Genomic DNA, 18,279 nt, shown 5'->3' on the forward strand with positions numbered 1-18,279 from the left:
CTAAACGATTGTGTACAAACAAATAGCAAATCTAAAAAATCGTGTATAAAAAATCTTGAAAAAACTCATTTAGATTGAAGTAGCCAAATGTAAACAATCTTGTAAAAAAAAATCATCCATAGACAAATCTAAATAATCGTGTACCAAAAGAATTAAAAAAATCATTTAACCAAATCTAAATGATCGTGTAAACAAATCTAAACGATCGTATAAAAAAATAAACGATCGTGTAGCAAAATAATTTTAAAAAATCGTTTAGCCAAATCTAAACGATCGTGTAGACAAATCTAAACGTCGTATAAAAAAAATAAATGATCATGTAGTAAAAGAATTTTAAAAAATCGTTTAATCAAATCTAAAAGATCGTGTACCAAGTTTTGGAAAAAAAATTGTCTTAGATTTGGGTCCCCAAATCTAAAGATCGTGTAACCAAATTTAAACGTAACCAAATTAAACGATCGTGTAACAAAATTAAACGATAAAATTAATAAATTAAATTGTAGTCATATCTAAACGATCGTGTACCAAACAATAATAGCCAAATCCAAATCTAAACGATCAAATCTAAACGATCGTGTAACCAAATTTAAACGTAACCAAATTAAACGTGTAACCAAATTAAACGTGTAACAAAATTAAATTATAGAATTGAAAAATAAATTATAGTCATATCTAAACGATCGTAACCAAATTGAAATGTATTCAAATTAAACGATCGTGTAACAAAATTAAACGATAGAATTGAAAAATAAATTGTAGTCATATCTAAACGATCGTGTACCAAACAATAACAAAATCTAAACGATCGCAAATATATTACGCGTGCTTTGTTGATGGCGTAGTTGACGGGACATTTTTTGTATTTTACATGGTGGGCTTCTGGCTTTTTCCATTTTCAAAATTGTTCTATACATAAATACTTTGCCGCTTTTTTATATTTTTGAAAAACCTCTAAAACTAAATTGAATCGTTTCTAATATATTACATATATATTTAATCATTTTTCTTAAATTTCTCTGTAGTTTAATTAATGATATCCATTAAAGACTAAACAAATAACAATGAAAGGTTACGGACAAAATTTAAATTTGTATGAGACCTGTTATATCGATTTATATTATAAATTTAAAAGATAAAAAAGAAAATTATACTGGGAAAGTGAAAAATAGTCTTAAAACTAAGTTAAAAATCCTTAATCATCTAAATTAATTTTCTTGACACCTAAATTAATCTTTGTATAGGTACGAACTAATATGACCCAAACATGTGTGTGTATATATAAACAATGCAAGAGGGAGAAAAATGGGCTGGTTGTCCTCCAAGGCAAGCCCCACAGGATTCAATGGCAGACCTCTGCTGACGAATATAAATTCGAATTTGTCTCTACCTGCCATCATCATCTAACTTTTTCCATAAAAGCTTCAAGAAGAAGAAGAGGATAACACCCATTGCTGCTATCTCTCTCAAGAACCACTGACCGCCTTGGTTTTCTAGGGTTTCCTGTAAGTTGTCTGATTTCCATTTTGCCAATTTATCCATAGTAGCTATGCTTGTTTTCTTATATATCGTCGCACTGGATGAAGAATGGAGATTCTGTAATCACTATGATGGTTATTTTTGTTTATAATATGATATTTTAGCTGGGTGTTGGTAAAGAGAGAATATTGAGGGCTGATAGAATTGCCCAATGATAAAAATAATTCCAATTTTCTAGGAACGTAACTTTAGGTTTACCTCTGAATTATGGTCTCAGGTTAGTTTGGACAAAAGCACCGCTTCAATTTCATTCGAGACCAAGGATCAGAATGAGAATTTCTGTGATGTTAAGAGTCTTTGTAATGTTAATAAATAAGAAAGCTTCTTCATAGGTTAATCTACTTGTGGTATTACACCTTAGGTTTTTCAAGTCAATTCTTGTTGGATCCTTTCATCCAAATGTATAATTCTTTTCTCTTTTTTTTTTCCGACAAGAAACATTTTGTTGATAGAATGAAATAAGCATCTAAATTGTTTACAAAAGAGATTTCCAATTGGGAACTAAGTAAGAAAGACTGAAGTGTTTAAAAGGGTGCTTATCTTTAAACCAATTGAAAGCTGTAGACAGAACCAAGCCCGTAAAACTATAAAAACCGAACAAGAGTTCCTAAAATAACGTTTCGTGCACTCGCTCTATAAAGTTCAAAACTAATCACGAATGATGGCTAATCAAATTGTCTTCTGAGATCCTTTGAAAAGGATGCCCCACCAAATGTATAATTCTTAGTCATACTGGCTTAGAGATCCCAAGTTTGAACCTTCGAGGTGGGGTGCAGGCGCCCTCAAATATAGACTAGCAAAGCTCCAAGTCCTGGTTATCGAAGAGAGAAAAAAGTATAAACTCTCAAATCAAGCTGTAACAAATCACTACTTTGTCATCAATATCACAGTTTGGGGCTGAGTTAAAGACACAAGATATAACAACTCTTGTTGATGTTGGGAATTTAGGAGGTGCAAGCTGGTGTGGGTAGGCTGAGTTCGCTTTTTTCCCCTTTTGTTCAAATCTGATGCTGAGCTGATGTTTCAGTTCAGCAAAAATCTAAAACAAACTCAAAGAAAGAATGCTGTTTTCATTTTGTTAAAAAATCATATCCACTGCCTCCCAAAAAAAATGATTGATTCTCATGTACTGTTGGTTCTGTGCATGGTTGACCGGAGGCAGTCTTCTGAAGCAGTGTAAATGCTACTCTTAAAATACTTCCTGGTCATACGCTAAAATGCGAAGAATGGGGAGAATGGTTTCTGAAGGGTCATTGTCATTACATGATATATGAAGCTTCCAATTAGGAATTGACACCTCTACTGAAAACCAATAGCAATAACAGATTCAAGGGCCATGGATCCAAATTATAAAATGCCGCAAAAGAGCCTAGAAATTGTACAAATTTGATTAGGAAGAAGGGATAAGGTCCTTTTCTGTAAGAACAATGGCTTCTAAATACTATGGTCAAATCGGTCATCCCCAGGCTGTTGATCACGTCTGTAATTTGTGTATCGGTCACAGTTAAGCAGATAACTCATGCTGTTTTGGAAACTTGTGTATGTATGCATGTGTACACAGTGCTCTTGGACTTAATATTGAAAGTTGAAAGACACAATTACTAGAGTCCATTTGATAACAGTCACAACCATGTTTTTCATATTTCATAACTAAACCCTTGGATTTTAAGTTAAATTGCAAAAGCAAATGCAAGTTTCTAAAAGTTTGGCTTTTGAAACACTCTTCGAGAGTAGATTGCAAATTAAAGAATTCAACAGGGGAAAGTATTGTTTGTAGCTTAATTTTTAAATACGAAAAGCAAAATGGTTATCCACAGGCCTTAGTTTTTTATCTTTGTGAAAATTAAGTTTATAAACACTATTTCACATATTGATTTCTTTTAGTTATCTACCCAAGAATGTTTTTGAAATTCAAGGGAAGTTTTGAGAACTAAGAATTTTAGATTTTAAAAACATGATTTGTTCTTGAAATTTGGCTAAAAATTCAAACGTTTACTAGAAAAAATGAAAATCACGGTGAAGTAGTCGTGAAAAAACAAGTATGATATTTAAAAAAATTAAAAAGAAAAAAAACAATGGGACCTAGGTGTTCGATACGACTCATGGGTTGGAGTTGGACAACATCCTCAATGAGATTCACCTTCATCTTTATATGCCTTGGCATATGAAATTTGAATGTTGGTACTGCATATAGAAATCGAGGTGACATGGATTCATTTTCTTTGCTTCTTGTAATCAGAAGAAAGAGAGGTGTAGAACTATTTGCAGATCCTATTTGCTCGGATGTCCATGCATATGGGTTTGTGTTATGATTACATTTTGCAGCTGCACCATACAGAAGTTAGCTTTTATTAGAACCAAGTACATTGACATTTTTTTTTTGGATAAGAAACAATTTGATTAATGGTGAAATTACCAAAGAGGCCCTCATATGGGGGATTTAGCTGCTGGAGTATGGACATTAGGAGATTAGGACTCAGGGCATGACACTAGATTAGAGAAATGCTCTTTTGGACGAATATTTACAAAAGACTTCCCCAGTTAGATGTTTTACATAGTTCTATTAGATTTTGTTTTTTTCTTTTTGATGTGAACATAGTTATTGGTTGTAGACCCCTGCCAATGCCAAAACCAAAAGTAAGCAAGAAAAGCAAATGTGGGCGACAAAGAGAAGATAAGAAGGCTGCCTTTTTCTATATAAATTTCGGACTTCACTAAATTTCCTATTACATTGCTTTTCTTATTCTACTTCTAATTTTATTCCCTAGTGTTATGGCATCTCATTGCTGCTAATTTGTTTTGCTAACTGCATGAACAAATAGCACTTTTAGTTATTCGACAATTTGTTGTCTGTCTTCTGTTTTTTACCCTTTCATTTCCATTAGCAATTACAGTTGTTATGTTTAATAAACCCAGTGATGAACTGCCATTCACCTTTGAAAGGATGCATGGATTCTCCACAGTTGACGGCTTTGTGGAGATAGCTGAAAGCTCAGCAGAGATGATCAAGTATATAGCAAATGAACCTTCAACTGGGCTTTTCTACATTCAACAGCATACAAAAAATGCTGTTCCCAATGTTATCAATCTGAAGAATAGTGTGGTAGACAAATCTCATGAAACAACTCTCCACACTGAAGATTCAGAGGATTCAATCGCAATGTTAAGATCGATGAAAGAATGTGGTTTTCCTATTGCTGATGAGATGATCAGAGACATAAGGAAGTCTCTTGCTATAATGTCAACCAAACAGCCAAGAAGGGGCTTGATCCATAATACTTCTGGCATGCAGCAACAACAGCCAGGGAGAATGAGCACTTGGAGGTCGGCCACTTGGGGGCGAAGAGCAATTGGAGCCCCATTTAATGATGACAGTGGAGGTTATATTTCGACAGTATTCAAGTCGGCAAGAGAAAAGGCGAGCAACTTTAAGTGGCCACAACTTGACATCAAGGAAGATCTTGCAGATGTTGAAGTTGATAAACTACAGCCACAATCCATCCAACCACCAGTTGCTTCTACTACTTCTAGCTCGTCACAGCCAGATATGGACAATGAGGAGTTGCCTCTGTCCAGTCAAGTTAATGATGAGTCGCAACAGGACGACAGGGTTGATGAATGTTTGAATACTGATTTACTTTCGGTGTCCGATAACTTTGATGATTTCAGGGCTGATAAAGAAGCGAAACTGGAGGAGTGGTTGGGAGGATCTAGCGGCTTGAATGATTTAAGAGATTTGAGGGCAGGGTAAGGCCATTGACATTGATTTTGAAGTAGTGTTGATGTCGTTTACAGTGCCTTTTTTTACTGTAAAAATGATAATAACAAAAATCACTCTAGACACACGTTCTTTTCTTCATTTTGTCCGACCCCGAATTGCACTAGTGAAGAGTTGTATTTCCATAGCTTTGTAACATGACGTTATTCTTATTGGAATAAGTATTTATTGGAGTGCCATATGTTCATTTTTACCTTTCTCATTTGAAAATTGATAAAGGATTTGAATACAATTATACCTAGAAGGTACTGGACTGTCTTGGAGATTGGACTGTCTTGGTTTAAGGATTGGCTGGATTGTTCTTTTGTTAATTTTTATATAAATGTTTTTGTATGGATGACCGTACTGTTGTAAAGTTGTGAATGCTGGTTCTGTCAAAGAATGTGTTAACTGTCTCTTGTGAAATTAATACTATGCCAATTATGTGTTTGGCCGACGGTTATTCGGAGATATTCAAAATCTCCTTGGCGTTTTATGTGTCAAACTATTGATTTAGTGGCCAGTCGTACTTGCTATCATCTTGGCAATGGTGCTTCAATTTCTTTCTGGAAGGACCCTTGGCACAGTTGTGTTCTTTCATAGTTTCGCTTGGCTAGCTTTCTTGGTATTGTGGTGACTGATGTTTGGGTTGAGGATGTTAAAGCTTGGGATTTGCGCCAAGTCGTAATCTTAATGATTTAGAAGTTCTTGAATGGGCAGCCTTGTCATAGCTTTTATTTTAGCTCCGCTTTCGCAATACCACTGATTTGTGGATTTGGATTATTGATTCCTCCTCGTCCTTTGTTAAATCTCTCGTGGACGACTTGGTGGGTTATGATAATAATAATAATGTCATGGATGTTTATTTCGCTATTTGGTTGGATAGTTTTCCTAAGAAAATTAAGATTTTCTTGTAGGAACTCAGCCTTAGTGTTGTTAATACTGTTGATTGCCTTCAACGTCGTATATTCTACATGGTCTTCCTCTCTCCTTGGTGTCATATGTGTTGTTCTCAATTGGAATCTTCTGCTAGTTGGTCGGCGTTTTCTTCTCATAACATGTTTGATTTACCCGCCGTCGTAAGAAAACTCTCTGGTTGGCTATCATTTGAGCTTTTATATGGATACTTTGGGTGAGCACAATAAGCACCTCTTTTGGAGCACTTGCTCCAGTTTTGATCTTTTCATGAATGTGGTTATTTCTACTGCTTTGGAATGGTGCAAATATAAGCACCCTTTTAAGCTTTTGAAGTCTTTTTTATCTTGTCTCACTTTGGCGTTCTTTTCTATAATTACCTTTGGATATTTAGGCTTTTCCTTTTATTTCATTCTATTAATGAGACGGATGAAATGTTTCTAAAAATATTTTATCCAGTATAAAGTTAAGATCGTTTATACGATAGTGCTCTCACATGTTAGAACTTTTTCTTCCTTATTCTTAATTAATCCAAACAATAGTGCTCTCAAATGCTAGGACTCTTCCTTATGCTTAACTAATCCACTACAATGGTTCTCTCACATGTTAGAGTTGTTTCTCCCTCGTGCTTAACGAATCCAATATCACAATGCTCTTACACAATAGAGCTCTTTCTCCCTCATATTAATTAATCCATTATAATTGTGTTCTCACACAAGTAATTCTATACATGCTCTTACACACTTGGGATCTTCCATCCTCACACGTGGGACTCTTTCTCCGTCATGCTTAATTAATACAAGATAATAGTGCTCTCAAACATTAGGGACCATACTTAATTAATCCAAAACAATAGTGCTCTCAAACATTAGGGATCTTCCCCATGCTTAACTAATCTAATACAATGCTCCTCTCACGTGTAAGAGTTGTTCCTCTCTCATGCTCAACTAATTCAATACAATAGTGCTTTTGTACAATAGAGCTCTTTCTCCCTTGTTTTAATGGATCCATTACATTAGTGTTCTCACCCACCTTCCTCCCTCTACACTTAAAGTAATCCAATAAAATGCTTTTACGCACTAAGGATCTTCCTTCTTCGCACTTGTTAGTCGTTAATTCAATACAATAATGTTCTCACACGTTAAGACTCTTCCTCCATTTGCAATTAGCTAATCTAAAACAACAGAGCTCTCACAGACTACTAGGCTCGTCCTCCCTCACAATTCATACTCCTCTTTGCTTCAGTTATTTTAATCCAATCTTAGCATAAAGGCTTAAAATGACTTTTTTAAGGGGTAATTAAAATGGGTACCAATTTTAGGAATAATATTCAAATATATAGCAACTTTTTGAGAAAAAAATTTGCAAACATTGCAAAGTCCACCGTTAATAGATTATTATCGTGTATCAATGATAGACATGGTTTATCAGTGATAGACTTTAACAGATTTTACAACATTTGCAATTTTTTTAAAATGTTCGTATATACTTAACTATTTTGAATTTAAATGCTATATTTACGACTATTCCTTTTTTAAAATAAAAACTAAAAAATGTATTCCAAACTCACCCCAAAGATACAAAAATTGAAAATTGAATAGTATTTCAGTGTAGGATTATATGAATAAACAAATGCATATTTAAGGATATTACACTAAACACAAACCAAAGTTTCAAACCTACACCTTGCAAATTCGGCATTCCTTCTTTCTGTTCTAGTAGTGTACAAGTAAACGATTTGCTAACCATAATTTCCCAAGCATACCCTTCTTTGGTAATATTCACCAAGCATAGGGCAATATTGCTCTAATAATCATTCTAACAATTGATTTTCAAGTACCAATTCAAAACCTTTGCCACCAACATCACATGTCCATGCTCTGAAGCTTGCATGGACCTGAAAATGAGAAGTTCCGCTCAGAAGGTGCTGATTCCACTGTGAACTCACCATAAAGCTGAAACAGGTGCTGAAGTTGAAGCCTTTTCTCAGCAAAACAAGCTTAGCATCTCCAGATCATGGCTAATGGGTAATACCATTTCGAGGTCAGTAACTTCAGTCTTATCGATCGATTTGGTTAAGGCATACGCTGGAACTGTCTTGTTGTAAGCATTTGATGTTTGAGTTCCAGGTAGATTACAGAAAAGGAGATCTGCAGTTCAACCAGCTGCACAAGGATCTATGTTTTGACGGCTTTGTTGTTAGGTTGCAAGTTGCAACAAAAAAGTTACCTTTTGAATGGTCAATTGTGTCGACTGTCAAGAGTATGAGAAGTCTACTCAATGCTTAAAGATGTCATGTTGGTTTGATCTGTGAGAGGTATCATAAATTCCATCAGAGGAAGGTTGGATCATGACGTGAATCTTAAACAAGAAAATAAAGTAAAACCAATCGTCATGAGTCGTTAACCATTGGCAAAGGAATTATATACATAAAAAAAGATAATAAAAAGAGTTATTCAACATAACCAATATGTTATTTTTATAAGAAACATTTTATTGATGAATGAAAAAGGGAATCTAGATTGTTGTAGGGTAGGGTCAGGCAGGTTGCCTTATGAGATTAGTTGGAGTGCATGTAAACTAGCTCAGACACTCACGGATATTAAAAGGAAAAAAAGCCACAAACTTAGCGTCATGCTTTTTTTTAATCAATACATTCATAGTAGGGGTTGACAACGGATTGCAGGTTAAATTATACATGAGGTTCATATGGTTTAGAAAAAGTTATAATTTAGTTACAACAGTTTGAAGTTTGAATTTTCCTATGGTTTTAAAAAAAAAAAAAAAAAAAAAAAAAAACAAGCCACTTCATTAATGATTGAAATTCCTCCCTGTGGTTTGAATGCTTGAATTCATCCCCATGGTTTGATAGATTTTTGTAGGGACTATTTACGAGGGTTTTATAAAACAATAGGGACAATTTATGAAGTTTTACCACATCATAAGGATGAAATTTTAGTTTTTAAAACTAAAAGAATAAATTCTAACTTTAGGCTTGATGTAACCACAGCGGAAAGTTCATTCTCAAAAAATTCTGAAAGGCACGGCCATCAACATCCATCTAAAGATCAAGGCGATTAGGCTATTTACCTGAAGGGTTGCAGAGGAGTCTTGATCCATCTGCTTAATGTCATTTGGCGTGTTAGAAACAGGAGCAGCTGCTGCTACTCTAGTACTGTTTCTCACTATTTTGGCCCTCCTACAGAAGTGAAACAAGATTGCGAATATTGGAAAATCAATCTTGAAAAGTAGATTATCAAATGAACAGTGACAAGAGATTTAAACGTACCTAACTGCATTTCGAGTGCTACTGGTTTTCATCTTCGATGTCCCTTTGAAAACCAAGTAAAACATTAAGTGTGGCCTATAATAATTTTGACTTAAAGGGGAAAAAGTACACGCAGACCATGCTCACCTGATTTAAGAGCTAAATAAGTTGAAGAAGGTTTCTTATTCCCCCTCTCAGCTTTAATGGAAGCAATAACAGAATCAGCATTAGGACCCAGACCTTTTCTTCCCACTAGTCTCACACCTAGCTTCTCACACAAGTAATTCAACCTCATTTCATCACCTCCTCGCACCTCCCGGAGTTCAAGGGCCTGTTGCCTCGACAACAGAGTATAAACATGAAGCTGTTGCTGTTGACTAAAGTGTGATTGAAGTTGTTGGAAAAGCAACTTATTTGTGTGCCGTTGATCTGAGTTTGGACCTTCGTGATTCTTCTTTTGAGGATCATTAAATGTCACCCTCAGAATGACTGTTGACTTAGGGTCAGCATTCTTTCGACCAAAAATTACAGAGAAGCTACCAAATTCTAAATCTGGCTCTCGGAATAGATCTGCAAGAAGACAGGCACAAGAGTGTGCGTTTTTGGAAGGGCCTCTATCAATCTTCAGCTTCAAAGCTCGAGCATTGGCATAGTTCGCCATATTGGCTGCTTCTCTGAGCCCACTGAGAAAAGCTCCGTGCATCGTTGCTGGATATCGCCTCGTAGTTGCCTCACCAGCAAAGAAGAGTCTTCCATCTCCCACATTTTCTGCTAGAATGTCATAGTCATCACCTGATGCGCCCACTGCAACATTTGAGTAAGAGCCCAGACTAAATGGATCACTAGCCCATCTAGTACAGACTGTCTGAATAGGCTCTGGAACCTCAATTCCTTGGGGTTCATAGATACCTGCATCTCTTTATGTTGAGAATCTTTTAAAACCACAAAATTAACTAGAGCAATCATTTCAAAGATATATTAAAAAACATTTCAGTAGGAAAATACAATGAAGACAAATAACAACACTCAAAACATTAAAAGGGTAAGAAAATAACAAAAAGTTAGGGTTCTCCTGATCTGACTTTTCTATTATAGGAGTTACGTAATGGGATATCTTAATTTCTTCTAAAAAGTTTCTTTTCGATGAATCATTCCTTTTTTCTAAAAAAAAATCTCACTTTTCCACAAAAAAAAAAAAAAAAGAAATGAAAAAGAACGAAAAATCTATTGAGGCTATAAAAGAAGACCCGGTGAGAGAATATAAATTTCAATCATGGATTTCAAAGATTTGCCCTTAGTCTTAAGAAATCTAAAATGTAACCAAGTAATGGTTAATAAAATTCTCGAGCAAAAAATGGTAGACAAACTAACTTTGTGCGAAAATTTCAAGTTCAGAGATTCCCTACAGAAAAAAATGGCATGAGCATAAATTATTACCCTTAAGAATCTCAATAACTCGGGTCACGGCATCTGTAGGGGGCATGCTCTCAAACTTATGTGCAGCTTCACCGGCAACCAAGGCTATCAACAGGGGACCACCTGCAACAGTTGCATAGTTGTAAAATAGAAAGAACTCTCCTCGACGACTTGGATCATCAGACAGGTGCCCAAAGGTATCAAGATCCATTTCCCAAAACACACGAGGAAAAAGCATTGCAACCTTATTCAACAGTCCAAAACCAAGCCTCTTTATGCCATCCAGCTTTCTCTGAGGCAATTCTGGAATAAACTTAATAGAGCCACTCTTCAAAACGCCAAGAGGTACAGTGCACAATGCCATATCACCTTCAAAGACCTGATTTCCAGCAATAACCTGCACGCCATGGCCACTGTATCTAATAGTGTGCACTGTTTTCTCAAATAAAATGGGAACATTTTCAGCCAATGCTTGAACCAACCTTCCGTTGCCCCCAGCCAAGAAGCAATGATCCCCTCCCATATCATATGGATCATCTTGGTCCCAGAATGCAAGCGAAAGCTTTGACAGCAATCCTGCATTCGCATATTCTAAATTAGCAAGATGCCAATTGAACAAGTTCATCTCTTCACTATTAATTGCATCCCCATGAGCCTGCCAAAACGTTTCCAGTGCAGCACCAAGAGAAACATCAACAGAGACCTCTCCCATTGACTGCCTGAGCATACTTGCCTTATCCAAAAGATGGTTAAATGCAGTTTCCACCTTCAAGTCCATATCAGGATCCACAGACTTACCACCCAGACTATAAAGTGGACACTTATCTCTAACCTTATGAAGAGAATAGCCTAATTGTCTAGCCATAATCCCAAGTGGGTTTCCTAAAGTACCCGTCAAAACACTCCCACCTAAATCTGCAGCTGCACATACCCGGTTTCCACCCTCCATCTTCTTCGTATACACCCGCCCACCCGCTCGCTTCCTGCCCTCCAGAACAGTCACTTTAAACCCAAAACGCATCAGTTGCCTAGCAGCAGCAAGACCTGCCAGTCCCGCCCCAACCACAATTACACTAGGCTTAGATGGTTCGGCAGGAATTTTTTCTTTAATTGCAGGAGCAACCCCAAAATTAATATACCCATGTGAAACCAAAAAATTATAAGCAGTGTCTAGTAAAGTATGACAATGAGTAGGTATAGAATCAATAAACATTTCCTTAGTCACCCAATTCGACACATTTTCACGCCACTTCGCAATGATGTGATTCCGAATGATAATGTAGTTCACCTGTTCAATACCTCCAATAACAGAGACCACCCGAGCATCAATTTCATCCTCCGTTAAGTGATCAGCAGGAAATCCAGCCGTCAGCGCAAGCAAGGCTTCGGCAGTGGATTCTTTATTGATCACGATAATCTCATCAGCAACATCTGGGACATTGGAGCTAGAACTTCCAACGTTATTTCTAGATACCGGTACTGAAGCTGAAGAAGAAGAAGAAGAGACGATGCCATTGTTGCCACTGAAACTTCCATTGGGAAATGGGGGGAAATTAAACGACGTGACACTTCGCTGTGGTCTGCCTCTTCTCCGTTTCTTGGGAACTGTGAATGGAAAAAACTGGCTGGAACCATTAGTAGAGTCTTGATCTGGAGTGATACTCGTGTTGATCGTTGTATCGGAATTAGGGTTAATGTTGAGGCTGAAATTCTCTTCCGGTAAAAAGAGAGTGAACGGAATCGGCGGGAACGAGGCAAATAATTCGGAGCTTTGGTCCGATGGATCCATGATTTTCCCGGCGATCGCGAGGCCGAAGAACCGAGAGACGGTCGTCGGAGGAGAGAAGATTAAGGGGCGGTTGGTTCATCATCCGACCATGGGTAAAGGAGGTTTACCCAGGTATCGAGTTTACAAAAATACCCCTCCTTTCTCATTCCATGGGTAAAGTTCAGAAGAATATGGGGAAATTGGCAAACATAACTTAAAAAAAGAGGGTTAAATGACTTTTGGGATAGTTTTTTAAAACAAAGAGTTTTAGGACAATTTAGGTGTGAATGTACACAAATGTCCTTCATTAAATTTCTCTTTCCCTTTCCCTTCTCTTCCACGTAAAAACTTTCAGCTTTGGCTTTCCCTTCTCTTTCGCGTACAATTGTTTCTCTTTCTCTTCTCTTTCGCGTAGAACACCTCAAGTAAAAAAAAAATCGCCTTTTGTTGGCTTTTGAAATTTCCCGCTCTATTCCTACACTCTGCTCTTCGAAGATACTTCGATCATTCATCACTTGCCGTTCATTGGTCCTCCATTGCATTTCGTTGCTTCTCCTTTTCGAACCATTAAATCAACTTTGAGCCTTTTCTCTTATTTGAGTGAGTTTTATCTCTAACCCATTTTTAATTTATTTGCTGTAAATGTTTGGTTTAGGTATTTGTTGTGAGTTTCATCCATCTGGTTTAGGCTTTTTTGGAATCGACTTATTTGTTGGAAATTAGTTTAGTCAAAGTTTGGTTTAGGTTGTTAGAAAGTTAAATGGGTAGTAAAATTAATTGAAGTTAAATATAGTTGGCATTTTGCTTCTTTTTCTTGGGATCCCTTCTTTAAATCTGAATTGGCTACCTCTTAGAAGTGCAATTGAAGCTCTTTTATTTAGCAGTGAGTTTTTTTTTTTTTATCTACATTGCTTTCTATCTATTGTGTATTATTGTCTTATATTGTGAGCAATTTCATGCCGCTATGGATGCTTCTCACACTCTGGCTTTCACTTTGATCACTTTCACTTTAATCCATTTGGAGTGATTTTATGCATGTTTATATGCATTAGTTTGTATTGTTCTATGCATGTTTAGTTTGTATTAGCCCCTCATGGTTTATCTCGCACATATCTCGCACCTTCCAAACTTTCACTATTTATTTTAAAATCAAATTAGTACACCTCATAATCCATTTAGAGTGATTATATGCATGTTTAGTAAGTCTCTTAGGCCTTCATGGTTTATCTCGCACGTATCTCGCACACATCTTGCACACATCTCGCACGTATCTCGCACACGTCTCACACATTCCAAACTTTCACTATTTATTTCGAAATGAAATTGGTACCCCTACTAATCCATTTGGAGCGATTCTATTGATGTTTAGTAAGTCTCTTAGACCCTCATGGTTTATCTCGCACGTATCTTGCACACATCTCGCACATTCCAAACTTTCACTATTTATTTCGAAATGAAATTGGTACCCCTGCTAATCCATTTAGAGTGATTCTATTGATGTTTAGTAAGTCTCTTAGGCCCTCATGGTTTATCTCGCATGTATCTCGCACGTATCTCGCACACATCTCGCACATTCCAAACTTTCACTATTTATTTCGAAATGAAATTGGTACCCCTGCTAATCCATTTGGAGTGATTCTATTGATGTTTGTTAAGTATCTTAGGCCCTCGTGGTTTATCTCGCATGTATCTCACACCTTCCAAACTTTCACTATTTATTTTAACTTTCACCATGCTGTTATGACATGTTTAGTCAGTCTCTTATGCAATTATTATTTCATTTGTTCCTTTTTGTTCGGGCTTCAATTATGACATCGACATCAACTGATGGACCCGCGTACGAGATTAATCCTTCCCATCCTTGGCCAGTTGTCATTGTCGACTCCATTCCACTACAACGAAATAATAGTGATTGTGGCATATTCACCATTAAGTATTTTGAGTACATAGCTGTTGGTTTTGATTTAGATACATTATGTCAAGAAAACACGTCCTACTTTAGAAAACAATTGGCATTTCAATTATGGACCAACACTCCTATGTATTGAACTTTGTTGCGAGATTTGTAGGAGTTGTATATCATGTATGTTGCAAAATATGTATCGATTCTTCTCTATAATGCACAAGTATAGATGCTATATAAATTAGAGTAAACGTAGTTTATGAATGGTCAATTGATGATATTCAAATATCATATTTGTTTGCAAAACTACTTGTAGGTAAATGATCGCTTAATACTTTTTATGTTTATTAAGAAAATCGTTTAGACTTTACTAAACGATCGCTTAAAGATATATGCACGATCTTTTACATTAGTGTGATTACATATAAACGATCGCTTAATATATAAATTAAAGCAGCTGAGTAGCAAAGAATTAAAAAAAATATATAAATTAAATTACAAACTAAACGAATAGTCGTGTGAAATATATAAACGATCGATTAAACGATCGTTTAGTTATATTTAAACGATCGTGAAACCAGTTTGTATATTAAACAAATTAAAATCTGTGTCAAAACGTTTGTGTTTTTTGTGTTCCTAAATGAATAAAGCAGTTGTTATTTTCGTCTTCTTCATTTATCTAGAAGCACATAAAGTAAGAATGTTTGGAGACATCATTAAGAAAACACATCCAGACAGATAAATAACAAACTAAAAAAAAGTAACATTCATTAATTAGTGTAATAATTAGTACATTGGTAGAGAAATTTTTAAATTTGTATGCTGGACTTCTCGGTATATGAAATTGTATTGGTACACGTTAATCTGTTGTGACCTATTTCTTTACATCGACCATACTTATGCAATTTCGGAGCTTCACCAACACTTGGAATCCTTTTTTTCTTCGGTCGACTAACTCTTTTGACTACTTTCGGAGGTAAAACAATCATATGTAGATAGTCTTCGCTTGTCTTCCAAGCTGACTGATTTACAACTAGGTAGACGGCCTCCGCATATGCTGCCAACAAACATTCATTGGTGTAATAATTAGCACATAATCTATAAACATTTATATTGCGATCTCGTGCTGCAGTAATGGCATGTGAGCATGGTAGTTGCTCAGCTTGAAACTCCTTGCAAGTGCACTCTTGCAAACTAAATCTTTTACTTCAATTCATTTTTCACTACCCATTGAACTTTCTAAGAACCTAAACCAAACGTTGACTAAACTAATTTACAGCAAATAATTCCATTCCAAAATAGCCTAAACCAGACATTTACGGATGAAACTCGCAACAAATACCTAAACCAAATATTTACAGCAAATAAATTAAAAATGGGTTAGAGATGAAACTCACCGAAATAAGAGAAAACGCTCAAAGTTGATTGAATGGTTTGAAAAGAAGGAGCGACGAAATGCACTAGAGGATCGACGAACGACAAGAGACGAATGGTCGGAGTATCTTCGAACGACACTAGAGCAGAGCAAAGTATCGGAGCAGAGCGATTCTTTTTTTTTTTTTTTTTTTTTTACTTCAGGTGTTCTACACAAAAGAGAAGGGAAAAGGAAACAATTCTACGCGAAAGAGAAGGAAAAGCGAAAGCTGAAAGCTTTTACGTGGAAGAGAAGGGAAAGGGAAAGGGAAGGAGAAGGAGAAATTTAATGAATGACATTTTTGTCCATTCACACCTAAATTGTCCTAAAACTCTTTATTTTCAAAAACTATCCCTAAAGTCATTTAACCCTCCTTTTTTAAGCTAATTTTGGCAATTTCCCAAGATTATTTTAGTTTTTCGAAGTATTTTAAAAAAATGGATACATATTAAAAAGTAATATCCTAAAATAAATTAAAATATTTATAAACTTATTTTAAAAACTACCGTAAAATTTTGGATGCATCAAATATATAAATTCTTAATAATATTTATTACCGATCAAATCTAAAATTTTACTATATTTTGTAAATATTTTATCAAAATTTACTATTTTTAACTTTTTCTAAAAAATGTTTTTAGAGTATATTATTTGAAGATTAATTATTAACATACTATAAAAAAATATGATGAGACCAAAACCTTACTCCTACAACTTTCATCCATCCACCCTAGCTTTCTGGGTGGTTATGAGTTAGTCGTTTGTTACCCATGGCTTTATTCTTTTCTATTTTTTTATTCTTTCTTTTCGACTTTAGCACCAATTTAAATACTCATGGGAAGAAAAACACATGTACATTTGACAATTTCTTCTTTTTTCTTCAAAAGTGTTTTTAGGTAAAAATTTGTTTAATTTATCCATGGAGATCATGATAGAAGTTCGACAACGATCATCGAGAATGGTGGTTTGAGGTAGTCAAGGACAAAATGATAATCATATGTTGGCGATATTGGTCATTGAAATCAAACGATGACAATCACAGAAAAAAAATAGTTTTTGGCAGTTGGCCAATAACAATCATAGAAAACAATTGACAAAAGTTGAGCGGTAATGGTTACTATAAAACAGTTGACAAAAACAAGGCGACAACGGTCACTAAAAAATGACCAACCAAAGTTGTTAGACAACAACCACGAAAAAACGGTGAAAGAAAGTTGGCCGACGATAGTTCACATGATTGTCGAAAATTGGTTGGTGAGGATAGTTGAAAGTGTTGGGCGGATTGTTTCATACAAAATATAGACATCAACCATTAAACACACGAAATTTATCTTTTTAAAAATTGGTTTTAGGTGTTTATCCTAAACCATAATATTCTATAAATTCATTTTTTCAAATTTTATTTTAAGTTGTTGATAAGCACATGATATTTTTCTAAAACAACTTATTTTTTAATTTAATCGTTTGAAAATGCAATTCAAACACATCCTTAATCCTCTTCAATTTCTCTTTGCAAAACTTATCCTCTCATAAAACAAACCTCAAGAAATTCCCCATCCAAATTTGGTCCGCCTATCTCCTCGTTGTAAAACACCAACTGTGTTGTACTGAAAACAATGTAAATGCAACTCATTTATGTCAAGTATATTATTGCTTTATTTGTCAAAATTACATACTTATATCGTAAGGGGTGTTTGGGGGAAGGAAAGGGAACAGGAGAAGGGAAATTATGAAAACCAAATGATTATAATAATCATTGGGAGAAGAAATAAGTGGAAAGGTTACGGGGATTATTTAATCTATGTTTGGGAGAAGGAATAAGTGGGAGAATTATGAGAAATTGTTTATAATACTTGTTTGGGAGAAGAAATAAGAGGGAATGAATATGACAATTCTTTTTTATTATTTTAAATTAGCGTTTGTAAATACGATGTTAATTTTGAACATTTTGTATGCAAGTTTTATGTGCCAAAAAAATTAATTGATGCTTTATATGAGAAAGAAATTACATGTATTTTTTAAAAATTGATGTTGTAAGTGCAATATCGGGAAGTTGTGTATCGATAACAATTGATTTTAAAAAGTTTATTATTTATTTTCTTTTTAATTCGTACAAATGTATATTCTTTAAATTCGTATTTTAAATCAAATACACAAATATTTATATTTTATTTACCAACATTTAAATTTTTTATTGGAAACATGTTTCATTAGTTTTTGTAAATACGATGTTAATTTTGAACGTTTTGTACGCAAGTTTTCCGTGCCAAAAAAATAATTAATGGGCTATGTGCGAAATAAA

The 18,279-nt window shown here is 35.1% G+C and overlaps 2 protein-coding genes across 5 annotated transcripts; one reads left to right on the forward strand and one right to left on the reverse strand.

Moving 5' to 3' along the window:
- The first annotated feature begins 1,264 nt into the window (after window positions 1-1,264).
- LOC103496452 (uncharacterized) lies at window positions 1,265-5,493 on the forward strand. Of its 3 annotated transcripts, none has more exons than XM_008458302.3 (2): window positions 1,265-1,502; window positions 4,453-5,493. In XM_008458302.3, exon 2 carries the CDS (start codon window positions 4,481-4,483, stop codon window positions 5,285-5,287), a length of 807 nt encoding a protein of 268 aa, XP_008456524.1. In that variant the 5' UTR covers window positions 1,265-1,502; window positions 4,453-4,480; the 3' UTR covers window positions 5,288-5,493. The 3 variants fall into 3 exon arrangements, with proteins under 3 accessions (XP_008456524.1, XP_008456525.1, XP_008456526.1); XM_008458303.3 differs by having other exon boundaries at window positions 1,299-1,502; window positions 4,480-5,493; XM_008458304.3 differs by having other exon boundaries at window positions 1,299-1,502; window positions 4,500-5,493.
- Window positions 5,494-7,786: 2,293 nt separating this feature from the next.
- LOC103496451 (protein FLOWERING LOCUS D) lies at window positions 7,787-12,801 on the reverse strand. Of its 2 annotated transcripts, none has more exons than XM_017046515.2 (5): window positions 10,914-12,801; window positions 9,624-10,385; window positions 9,498-9,540; window positions 9,299-9,407; window positions 7,787-8,569 (listed from the first exon to the last, which is right to left on the reverse strand). In XM_017046515.2, the coding sequence occupies exons 1-5, from the start codon at window positions 12,679-12,681 to the stop codon at window positions 8,486-8,488; spliced, it is 2,766 nt and encodes a 921-aa protein (XP_016902004.2). In that variant the 5' UTR covers window positions 12,682-12,801; the 3' UTR covers window positions 7,787-8,485. The 2 variants fall into 2 exon arrangements, with proteins under 2 accessions (XP_016902004.2, XP_008456523.2); XM_008458301.3 differs by having other exon boundaries at window positions 7,787-8,516; window positions 10,914-12,799.
- Between the last annotated feature and the right edge of the window lie 5,478 nt (window positions 12,802-18,279).

The sequence above is a fragment of the Cucumis melo genome, chromosome 3 (assembly GCF_025177605.1).
Source record: "Cucumis melo cultivar AY chromosome 3, USDA_Cmelo_AY_1.0, whole genome shotgun sequence".
Lineage (NCBI taxonomy): Eukaryota > Viridiplantae > Streptophyta > Magnoliopsida > Cucurbitales > Cucurbitaceae > Cucumis > Cucumis melo.

Excerpts from the sequence above, each read along its gene's own strand:
- LOC103496452 (XM_008458302.3), top strand. The coding sequence starts at position 4,481 with ATGCATGGATTCTCCACAGTTGACGGCTTTGTGGAGATAGCTGAAAGC.
- LOC103496451 (XM_017046515.2), bottom strand. The coding sequence starts at position 12,681 with ATGGATCCATCGGACCAAAGCTCCGAATTATTTGCCTCGTTCCCGCCG. Across the intron at positions 9,408-9,497 it reads AGCACTCGAAATGCAGTTAG|GAGGGCCAAAATAGTGAGAA; the intron begins GTACGTTTAAAT and ends TCACTTCTGTAG. Across the intron at positions 8,570-9,298 it reads ACTCCTCTGCAACCCTTCAG|ATTCACGTCATGATCCAACC; the intron begins GTAAATAGCCTA and ends TTCTTGTTTAAG.